Here is a 12,043-nt window from a genome sequence, read left to right on the forward strand (position 1 = left end):
GATTAAAAAAAGGTCTTAAAATACAAAAGCACTATTTCTTTTCCCTTACAAGTATGACATGTGCTGGGACTCTTCATATATGTGAACACACTGCACTTCCAACTCTCCCACTATATGGTAAAGCTGTTCAGCGTGCACACACATGCAAACAAGACATGGAACTTGAAGTTACGTATTTTCGAAGGTATGTATCATAAAGCATTCTTTAAGATACATAAATAAAAACTCTTAAATCAAATATGCTGGTGATACACAAAGCAACAGATTTTCAGCAGTATACAGCTATTTAGGTACCTCGCTATATAATTCTACAGTTAAATAAAACCTTCAGGAAAAAAGGGAAGTGATTCTCCACGGTGGGGTCACAAGGAGAACGTTCTCCGTGAATATTTGCTTTGCAAACATAACCCCCAAAACCCCAGTAATGCAGATTTAAGGAAATCTGCAGATTACTTAAAAACATGCATGTTACAATTCACTCTGTAACTTAATACAGCAACATTCTTCTTAAGCTATAAAAAAACCCCTGTGTAACAACCATGTGACACTTCCAGCGAGGAGACCTGATGCCAAAATAATCCTGTTCTCTTACATTTGACCAGCAGGACATACTTCCACATGATTCAAAAAAATACTTATGTTTGCCCTTGCAATAATACAATAATTACAATAATATTCTGTATAACTGAATGTCAAAAGCATTTGCACCACACAGCCTCATGATCAGAGCTAAAATTTATACAGTAGCTCCTCTCTTGCAGAATTATAAATTACAATAAAACCCTGCTTCCTTTTATTTGTTTTCTTTTCTTATTTTTAAGCCACTAGTATTTGCCTGGAAGAAATTATGAAGGGGACGTTCTTATCCTGTTAAAGTTAAGCACCTGGCAGGGATGGAGAGACAAAGCTAATGAATGGGACTAAGATATCTCCGAGGTTTTAAAATAAAGATCACGTAAGCTAGCATGATCCACAGAGAAATCTGAAAGCAACTTTCAACAGGAGCCATCAATTCTTTTGAGTACGCAAGCAACTAATGCACCCGTACAGCAATACAGCTGATAGCATTTGTTTTCATCTGTGACACAGGGACCTAAACCCTGATTTAACTTAAATGCTGCGTAGGTACTTAGGTTCACATCTAACAGCTTCTTGACAATGCCTTGTATATCCACAGATTAAAACCAAAAAAAACAATAAAAAGAAAATACTGCCGAATGCCAGGCAAACATGACACCACGCAGAGACCCAAGATACAAGTTTCTTAGATCTCCCTGGGCGTTGCAGAAGCTCCTGCGGAGCCCCTACCTGGCATCCCCGCTGCCAGCCCCTGTCCAAAGGCAAGGGCAGAATTGACGGCTGCAGCAGCCACCAGCGGATCAGTCTGCTGTCCCTGCTGGTTCTGATTTGGGGTCAAAGGACGCTGACTGGCTCCTCCGCGTAGAACCTGGAGAAGACAGAGGAACATCGATCTGTTTATTTCAGGACCCAGGAGCAAGCCGCGATCACCAGACACTTGCAGGAGCATCAGCAGCAATCTAGTTGAAGTTCCCGATACAACAGCAGCTTTGTCACAGCTAGCGTGTGACAATCCCTCCCCCTTACTCAGGACAGAGCCGCCTTTGCTACCACAAGCCTTCACACTACTACCATGGGTAAATGCAGAAGACCTTATTTAAATAATACATCTCCTCTCAGGCTTACTAAGCACTGGGAGTGCTTCATCATCTGCCCTCTTTCATTTCTTGATATACCTTCAGTGCTCATCCTTTGTTAGAAGTGTTTGCAAGCCCTCTGCCACGTCCCAGATAACATTTGGTCTCTGCCACAAAAGCACCGCTGAAAGTCCACTTGAGGAGAAACCTTAAAAAGCCCGACTTAGGAGCTGGGGGCTGATGACACAAGGTGACAGGGGTTTTTCCAAGCTGCCAGCCCCCATAGAAAACAGCGTCCCAGTGACATGAGACTTACTCATTGGAAATAATGACCAAAGATCACACACCATCTTTTATATGTGGCTCTTGTGGTCTAAGCACATGTTGCTCTCAAAAGGGAAAGATGGCAAAGTGACCTTTCCTGTAATTACCTGTGACAGGCTTTGTTTGCAAAAGCCTTTTACTCAAAGCGGTGATGCAAGACTCCGCAGCCACTAGCGAGGTCAGCTTATTAAAAAAGCCATCCTTTGGTACTCGGCATGCCTTGTTGCAAAAAGTAGCATCATATGCACCACCCGATAAAGTTACTAAAAGGAAAAAATGACTTTGTGCACTGAGAGACTGGGCAAGGATCCTGAAGTTAACCAATTTAGAGGTGCATCCCAGAGTTTGCTATCACTGTCAAAGCCTGAACGTGAACTCTTCAGCCTAGGGAGTCTCACGAGTTGCAGCTGCTTGGTAAGCACGCACGGTGCAATGGCACTGTACAGAATATAGGCGACGGAGCGCAGGCTGCAGGACGTGAAGTGTTGGCATTTTTTATAAAGACGCTATTAAGATGTCGTAAGCATCACAAATTAGCTGTCCATAATCATTGCTCTAGGTTTCCAAAACATTTGCCTCAGGACTTCTTAGAAAAATTTCATCCAAAAAATACACAATCTATCCTCTTACAGATGGCAGGTTTGCATTAAAAACAATACCCATGATCCCACTCATGCCTGCTTCACGGCTATCAAAGTAATGAAAAATATTGTAAAGGCTACTGATGATTGGTATTTTTTATTTTCATAGCCTAAGCCTTTGCAGAAGCTCTCTTAGCACACACCTTCCTTACGGGGAAAGGTTCCCAGTTTGAATGCCAAAGCATAAATGGCTTTAACACGGTCTTGATGCCTTTTTACCTGTGCGGACGGATACGTGCAGGAGGTCTGTTCAACACATTCCTGTCTGCGACCTGCCACGTGGGGAGGTTCGACGATTAACTTTGTCAGGATATACTACTACTAAACACCGGTTTTTGCTTTAGTTTTCAAAGCAGAAGCTAATAAATTCAGCTGCCAATTGCTATCTTCTATAATTGCTCTCTCAAACACACGAGGTCCAGAAAGGAAGGCTTTGTGCTACTACGAGGAAGGATATGCCTCACTTTTCGGTAGGATAACGAAACCATTTTGTTTCTAAGCAGGAAGTACCATGGGACAGAGGCTGATAAAACCGTACAAAACCAACGTGAGGCGAGGACCAGCGCTTAAGCAAACACTAGACAAACCAGCGGGGGTTGTGCTGGAAAGCCGGTCAGGTAACAGAAGCCTGAGTCCGCTTCTTAACACCCGTCCTACGGGCCCTTCCGAGGTCTGAAAGGAGAAAAGTGGAGCATATCCAACTGCGTGTCCATGGGGAACAAGAACCAAAACAAGGATGGTGGGACGCCTCTCATCCTTCTAGCATTTAACTTAATTACTCGGGTTTAGCAACCATAGGTTTAGTCTGAAAGTCTGGATTTATTTTTTTTAAATGCTGATTTAAATAGCAAGCTAACGATTTGCACTCCCATACAACTTTGTAAAATGTTTAGGATGGCTTTTCATTATAGTAGAGGAAGAAAATTATTGTTCCCTATTAATTCTCGTCCCAGTCTCTCAGTTTCCACCTTCTGCTCCAGCAGTTGCTAGATTCACATTTGTGTCATCTGCATCAGAGGTACAACTATGATTAAATACCAGACCTTTAAAATGCCTATTTTACCTGAGGTTAGGAAAATTAACCTAGTTAAAATTCCAAGTATAGAAAAAAAGCCCAAACAAAACTGAACAAGAAATTACACAGTGATTCATCACAAAGATGCGTAACAACTTTCAACAGAAGAAAAAGCACAGGCTATATAATCCAATCACTGTCACTGCCAAGGGATTAAGACAGAAGAGGTGGATGGTGCAAACCCCATCAAGCGCACATCATTTACAAAACATATAAGGAAAAACTTCCCCTTATCAGCCCCCAGTGTGACCTCTTCATTGCTTTTTAAAAAAGAAAATACCATTTAAGCAACAGATACCTGTCTCAATATTCATCTCTAACACACTTGAAGGGGTAACAGCAGATCATATGAAAAACTTTCACCAACTTCGTTAATTTTGTCCTTTTAGGTGTCAAATTCTCCAAATTTTTGTGCAGACTAAAGCAAAACAGCTGCACAGTTCACCTTACAAAAATAGCAAATTCAGTGTTTTCCTTTCGCACTCATCTTTTGTCTTCAAGTCCTCACATGGATACCGAACTAGTTCATTTTGCTGTTATTTTGACCCTTTTAAAACTAGTCTTCACCAAAAAAGCATCCTATACTGGACAGCACCCTGTCCAGTATAAGAAAATAAGAACACACTTACTGACATTTAGCATTTGACACACATTATCATCTTCTCCATGGCCTTCAAGCTGCAGTGATGGGCACAAAAACAGATTGCAAGATGACGACTTCCACTCACACACCAACAGCATGTGTTAGCTACTGCGTCGCTCACCAGCGTTCACGAACTGATGAGGTTATTTGTTTTCCAAAGCATTAACACGCAATTATTCAACCATCACAAATGTACGTGCACTATCCTCTGTGCGTGATGCAGAAATGACATAACAGAATGTATAGATGTTTCTTCTCCATTTTTTTTTTAAGAGGCTAAAGGCTCTTCTCCTCGATTCCAAATGAGTGGCAGGAGCGGTCATTGGAAAAAAAAACTGGGATTCTTCAAAGCTGCTGCGTTCCTTGTAAGTGACTTGACGTGCGAAGCATCCTACCCCTTACCTGCTGTTGGCCCTGCTGGGTTTGCTGAGTGGTCTGCTGATTTGCTGAATTAGTTGCAGCGGCAGCCGCGGCGGCTTGCTGCTGGAAGAGACTGGCAGGATAAACTCCCCAGGGCGTAACTCCATAGTACTGGTGAGGAACAACCGCTGGACCTAAAACGCGAAGGGAATCAGTGAGCTTCTGTAGCGTGACAAGCGTTACACAGCAAACCATCACCAAAAATACCTGCTCGTCATATTTGGTTTCACAAATCCTATTTCAAGGTGATCTGCTTTAAATCCTTTGCAAACATGGAAGGATTCTGGCATTTGTATTATTCATTTTTAAAAAGCTTAGAAGTCAGACCTGAGGTTTCACCTTTACTTGCTTTTACCTTACTGGATGAGGCCAAATTCTGCCACCAGCAATCGTGTTGAAATGTCATGTTTTTATTGTTACGCCCTAATTTTATAGTGAAGGAACAAAACTTTATCTCTAACCAAAAGAGAAGGAAACTTGTTTAAGCAAAGAGATATACAAGTCTCTCCTAATCTTATCTGGCATTCACAGCTCAGTAACATCTATCATTTAGCTCCCCAATAAAATAAAAAAAACCTCTTTGCATCTGGATAGCATCAACTCTCAAGTGTTGAAAATGTTATTTTTCTAGTCACTCAGCCCTACTTTGCATTTGCAAAACGCCATAAAAGAGGCTGTATGATCCTGTATCTTTTCACATTCCCTGCTCCTCCAACTTAAGAGGCTTAAAAAAAAAAAAAAAGTCTTGGAGAACACCAGAAAAAGCCTAACTTTTGAAGATTCACTGTGTTTTATCAAGTCTCAGGACACCACACACTTAATTTGGCGATAGCAGAACGGCAGCCTGTATCCTTAATCAATTCTAGTTGGCGTGACGTTGAGGAAGCAGCGAGTACTCTGCGCTGAACGGTGGAGTCCCTCCAACCAAATAACACATATGTGAATTCAATAATATTTTTTAATATGTCTGTTCTATATCTTTTGGAAAGGTCAGCAGAAACGTAGAAGTATTTCCTTTGCTTTTCAAATACATCACCTATCCCACGGGTTCCCTCCCCACAGCGGGAGAAACTTATGGCATGCTCGCCTTTTTAAGGTAGAGTGCCACAGTCGTATTCGACACTGTAGAATAAACAAGTCTTCAGTGAATTTGAACCACACGCTTGTTCTTATATGGAGTAAAAATAGCTTCTATTTTAGGAGAGACAGTTAGTGTTTGAGCTCTAACCAAGTCATTTTAGTATTGCTGTTAGTTATGTCTTACAGCAAGACCCTGGCAAGGAGAACAAGTCTAACGCACATGAAGACTATAAGCGTTTGCCCCAAGAGTCTAAAAAAGTATTCCCCAAAAACTGAGGGATGACAGTAAAAAGGGAGATGATGAAGACACTGCCGTGTGTAAGCTTGGGTATGACAAAGGAGGAAAAAATCCAGGAAGTACTTTTTTCCTTTTGGTTTTGTTTTTTTATACAGTAACATGTGTTTGTCTCAAATGAGCTACTATATAATGCAAGAACAATCCACTGCGCAACAGTCTGGATCTCAGCCTGGACGTACTGCTCCCGCAATCAATACTGCAGACCGGTGAGATTCAGCAACACTTCAAGATATTCATTTCATATATAATGTCAAATATTAAATTCATATTTCAAAAGTGTAACAGTTACCCTCCTTTATTATTTTGTTTTCAACCACTGTATTTTCCCCAGATTTAGGATTTTGCAGCATCATTAACACACACGCCCAGCTCTACGTACAGCAGGGAGATGTTACAAGCAGCCTGCTGTCTAACACCAGGCACTTTAGCAATACAAGCCGAACAGTTGGATTTGTATCTCACGTTAAAGCTCTGCCACAAAATCCACCCTTGCAGGATTTACTGTGTACCGTCAGTCGGAGAAGGTGACTTGTCTGTCTTTCTCAGATGTGTCTTGGAGCAGCAATCATTTATTTCTTACCTTCCAACCTGGAAATCCATGAGCAGTGGTAGCTAAAATTAAAAAAACCTGCAGAAAATGAGTCAGTCCCACAATGGCACTGCCTATCTTGACCTAAGTAGTTACAGACACACAGATAATCGGTGGATTATAACCTGTTTATAGTCAGTCAGTGCAGATCAGACAGCAACTGCCAAGGTGCTTCTGCACTCAAGAGGAAAATAGTTGCAACTACTCTGTTTTATGCAAGTAATTAGTCTGTGTTTGCCCTTAGGCTACTGGGAAGTTGCTGCAATACCCTTTATCTGGGCAAAATGTGGGCATCTCTCTGGGTTATTTTAATCTCGGTTCTAATTATCTAACAAGCATAGTCTAGATGGTTTTTTTTCCTAGTTAGAGGTTGCTCATCAGATCTGCAAAAGCCTTAGGTGTTCAAAAGAAGAGGAGACACAAAGTCTTTGAAGTTTGCAGGCAGCTGGGCTTAAAAGAGCTGCAAGTCTGGCTCAGCTCATTTGAGCACATGGTGAGGCTCATTATTGAACAGTGTTCTCAGTGAGGGCAAGTGTGTCATCATTGCCAGACTTACAAAAACACGCAGAGTGTTTCTTTACTTCAGGAGATATTGCAGCTGCTTTTACACTTATTGAAGATACACACACACGAGAAAATAAAAGCCATTCTAGTGCCTTTGAAATCAAATATTCCCACTACTACGTCTCACACATTAGCCACAGACACCCACAAATATTCCTTTCAAGAAACATTAGCAAAACCATCTGTAAGTGTGTTCATAACAAAATTTTTGCTTTTAATCTCAGCCTTCACACTCAAATCTCTGTAAGCAGAAGCCATACCTGCTCTCTGCAGGAACAGCCAGCCCCCTCTCGCCAAGGATGAGGACCTAGTGACCACCAGGTTAAACAGCCTCAAGAACCTCACGTCTGAAAATGCAAGGCTGCAAAGAGCAATTTCATCAAATACTCATGACTTGTGAGCTGATCACTTCACAATTACCGGTACAGCAACCACAGATGTCCGTGAAGTGGTGTCTTTTTAGGGATGGGGGTGAGAAACAGCTGAACTCAAACGGCTCTGGTGCAGCCCCATGCAAACCCTGCCGTACAGCGCCTGGGGCCAGCACAGGTCCAGAAGAGGAGAGGCACCCCTGCATGACACCGTGCCCGAGGCAGCTGGGGAAGAACCAGCTGCAGGTGCTCCCCCAAACCCCGGTCCTAGGCGGTATGTGCATGCATCCATACCTGTCTCCAGCTCTGAGCTGGCTCTGCCTGGGACACAGGTCAGCACCAAGTGAATGAGGCTTCTAAGAAACCCAAGCTTGAGAAGCACAGTGCAGACACATCCAAACCAACTCTACCTTCGGTCTAGAAGCACTGTGTTTTTCCTGTATGCAGATTATTCCAGCATCCACTTCTCTACAAAGAACAGAAACACTTTTCTACCTGTAACACACCACCTCAGAGGGCATCAACATTTCCCAACTTGTCTTACAGAAGGCAAGATTTCTTTTTTTTTTTTTTTGAGTGACATCTTTCTCAAATGATAGAAGGCAATTTCACAACACTTTTTAAAGACAGCAGTATCTTCCCCACAGTTTAAACTCACAAGTAATTTTTTTCTTGAGTCTAGGAAGCCCTTCCCTCTGCATTCAAATTTGTTCTTTAAAATGCTACTATTGTTGGGAAGAAAAGAGTATTATCACAGGGCTGACAGTCTTACAATCATGAAAAAGCTGCCATAATGGCAGAATCTTAACTGACAGAATTATCTCTGCCATAAAACACACAAAAGTTTCCCCTCTGCTCTAAGAGTAACTGTGAGCAATAAACTACCAACAACTCTAAACTCATTTCTTCCATCTCATAAAGTTCTCCAAGTCCTCCCAATTTAACATTCCCATACACATCAGGGAGGCCTTCTGACTTTATACGTAACTCTAAACATCTAAATTGTCCCACGCCCCTTCAGTGCTGCACTCAGTCATTACAGAGAAAAGGCTTTCAAAACTGCTCAAGTCTAGACAGAAAAGATGCTTTTCCTAAAACAAACATCAACAAGGAGTGAAGTTTGTTATGTTGCCATTTCTAGCTGTTAGGATCCAAAGCCCAATGAGACAGATGAAGTAACTCGTATTTCTCAGTGGAGTAACACTGTAAGTACACTGCAGCGCATTACACATTCTTTTGTTTTGCTTTCAAGTCATAAAGTTTAAAAATTACTCAAGTAGAGATTCTGAAGCCAAGTTTTGGGATGCTTTAGGTATCCTGGGGTATGTGATTTCCTAGTTCAAATTTGTAAGGTCCCAATCAGATATTCAGGCAGCTGTAGCTTCAATACTGCTGAGAAACAGGGGAAAAAAAAAACGTTATCGCAAACACGCTTGCCGTTTCCTAGAAATCTGGCAGCAGTTACATGTGGTCTTTCTATGAAATCAAGACGCTGACCTCCCGCGCTCCACTGAACTTCAGTGTTACTGAAGAATGAGCGCTAGCTTTAGAAGTACTGAGGTGATGCAAAAAGGCCAACCAGAATCCTCTTTTTATAGTATTCGTTTACAAAGAGCCTCCTCTGACCGTAACTGGCACTGCTAGTGTTCTAGCACCTCTTCCCCGCTAAGTCCTGACTGAAGCTTCCTACTTACACTTGCCATCAAGAGTTCAGGTCATTCATTCACTGCCACACATTCATCATCACATGATAGCTTATCGACTCCTGGACTGTTAGAAATATCCTTGTACTCTAGCTCTTGGCCTTCTTCCATTCAATCACAACATCATTTGTTTGCCAACAACATGTTGTTACCTAAACTTAATCTTGCATTGTTATGATGCAATCAGCATACAAAATTGACAACAGCCAAAAAGTCCAAAGCCCATCTTCAAATTATAATCTTGATTCTTTACATACTTCCATATGATCCACTAAAAATGCCATCCAACTGGGTAACAGTTGCTGAAATCCCATTTTGGAGCTTGACCTGATACTGGCCTCAAAGCTTAAAAGCTAAGCAGCCGTTATGTAAGAGCTGTTAAACATGCTGAAAAGTCACGTACCAAACCACAGCGCTGTTTGGCAGAGCGCTACATTCACGTACAACCAACATTTTACGGTTTTCATTTGGTACAAGCTATCCCACAGTGGAAGAGATTTGCAGTGAGTATACAAGCGGAGTGTGCAGGCGCCACTAAAATTCACCACTACTCTGAACTAAGCAGTTTTTATTTGAAATGTAGAAGGCGTCCTCTCCCGGTGGCTCACGGAAAGAAAAGCACGATTATAAAAATGTTCTTCTGAAAGTACATTCTTCCTCTGTCCTCAATGCTTAGGCAAGAACTTTATGGCACACACAGCAAAAGTTCAACGTACAATGTGTTCTTCACACTGCCTGATAAGCTGTTTTACTGAGCTGTCATCTCAAGATACAACAATTTTGGCTATGACAGTTGGAAAGAATTTGGAAACTGATACACGAACGTTTGGGAGAAAGATCTTGCATGAAGACAAGAGCCACCATCTTTGCTTGCCATCTGGAAAACTGCATATTCATCGTGTAAGCCTCACAGCAGATATGGGATGGTTTTACCTAGAGAACCTAAAAAGCATAATTCTTACCAGACTCTTGCAAAAAGGAAAGATCTCATTTGCAGGATGCACTACAGTAAAGCGAGCTAAACAGCAACGAGATACAACTTCCCTGGTAGGAAAACACATCCTCCATCTTGCTAGCATCTAGTAAGTATATTTTCAAAGGTATCTCTCACTACCACGAGTTACAAAAAAACCCCAAACATGTAGCAACATTTATGTCTGCAAGTGTTTCATTTCAGATTTGCTCTGGTTGTTTACCCTCAACAGAGACAGAGCCCATCGCAAGTGTTATACAAGAATTATCACATTTAATCTACACAAAACAGGGTTTCCAACACAAATTCTGTTTCAACTCACTGATATACAATTAACTCTCCACAGAAATTACAATGTATAATATTTAATTTTTACAATCACAGGCTCAAGGGCAGTTTTGGTACAGAAAATGGTCACGAATGCACGGACAACTAGAAGTATCTCACCTAATGTCGCAGCTGCTGCAAGTCCGGCTGCGTACGGATCTGTTCCCGGTGGAGCGGCGCTGATGATGTACGGATTGGGGACAAAGGCAGCAGGAGCTAAACCTGCTGAAAACATACCTGTCAGTAAAAACAAACTTAACTAGAACTGAAGCCCTACCAAAATACCTCTGGCTACCTGGCGGGCGAACACAAAAGCTCAGGTTGCTCTAGTATTTTCAAGCTTTTTACAGGTTGTTTTCTACAGGGAGTGAGCAACCACTACGTTTCCCAGAGTCTTAATAGAACAATCTACAGAGGATACAATTTACATAAAAGAAACCCAATTCCAAGGACGCAATGCCCCGTAAGGAAAGCTGAAGAGGTAAAATACGCTATATACAATACCCATACCTGCTCAGGTATCTCTGCAGCGCAGATACACTCTTACTGTTTAGGTGACTATTAACACCAGCTAGATATTAACGTTATCTAATTGCTTGTTACTATTCTGTATTTTCTATAGCAAGTTGATCAAGAACCAATCTACCCTACTTTGAGTTCCATGCCCACTACACAATACCAGCACTTCAATTTAATGAGTTTGGAAGGAGTTCGGGAGTGTACAGGCAATCACTATCACTGCCGTGTAGGCATTACCTTCCTCTGCAAGGCAACAGTTTAATCATTAGAGAAATTACCAGTGGGCGGGAGGGGGGTGTGGAGGGGAGGTGAAGGTGAAGGGGAGTAAGTTAAAAAGCTAAATAATTTTAATTCAGGTCTATCCCTGAACTCCAATAAGCAGACAAGTGCTCTGCACAGAGCTGGGAGAGTCCCAACACATTTGTATCAGGCTTTTGGGGAGGAAGAACTACCACTTCAATTGCTTATTGTGCTAAAAATGTTTAACCCTGAGATAGTTTAACCCCAACCATCCATGAGTAACCCTTCTACAGTTCTCCTGTTTTTCTATGCACAGGATTAAGTGCTTTCTTCCCAGTTAATCTATACTGTTTTAATAATCTGAACCATGTGTTTGCATAAATTACAACTTTAACTTAAATTCAGACCCCAGGCAGCTGAACCACACGAAGCACATTGAGGTGGGTATCTAACCGTGCATCACTGTGCCGCTTACCCCAATTCATGCCTCACTCAGAGCCAGCAAGTACTGTAAAATGCTCTCATTACTGAACAGCACTCAGCAAGGGCAAGAGTGTCATTCCTGCTAGACGTGAATGCTCTGGAGCTTTTAAAGTGTGCAAGAGAGATCTCCAGAATTTT

General features: G+C 41.9%; 1 protein-coding gene and 2 non-coding genes across 6 annotated transcripts in view; all 3 read right to left on the bottom strand.

Moving 5' to 3' along the window:
* PUM1 (pumilio RNA binding family member 1) overlaps positions 1 to 12,043 on the bottom strand; it is a 77,161-nt gene that overhangs the window by 22,473 nt on the left and 42,645 nt on the right. For all 4 annotated transcript variants that reach the window (XM_059830634.1, XM_059830632.1, XM_059830633.1 and 1 more), the window contains 3 exons: positions 10,784 to 10,885; positions 4,741 to 4,892; positions 1,309 to 1,447 (listed from right to left, as the gene is read on the bottom strand). In XM_059830634.1, coding sequence (XP_059686617.1) covers positions 1,309 to 1,447; positions 4,741 to 4,892; positions 10,784 to 10,885 — 393 coding nt within the window. The remainder of the gene's footprint in view (positions 1 to 1,308; positions 1,448 to 4,740; positions 4,893 to 10,783; positions 10,886 to 12,043) is intronic.
* On the bottom strand, positions 7,193 to 7,276 carry LOC132319680 (small nucleolar RNA SNORD103/SNORD85). The gene has a single exon (XR_009484534.1). It is a non-coding gene; the product is annotated as a small nucleolar RNA SNORD103/SNORD85 (small nucleolar RNA).
* Positions 11,909 to 11,992, bottom strand: LOC132319682 (small nucleolar RNA SNORD103/SNORD85). The gene has a single exon (XR_009484536.1). It is a non-coding gene; the product is annotated as a small nucleolar RNA SNORD103/SNORD85 (small nucleolar RNA).

This window comes from Gavia stellata, chromosome 29, assembly GCF_030936135.1.
Source record: "Gavia stellata isolate bGavSte3 chromosome 29, bGavSte3.hap2, whole genome shotgun sequence".
In the NCBI taxonomy this organism is placed as follows: domain Eukaryota; kingdom Metazoa; phylum Chordata; class Aves; order Gaviiformes; family Gaviidae; genus Gavia; species Gavia stellata.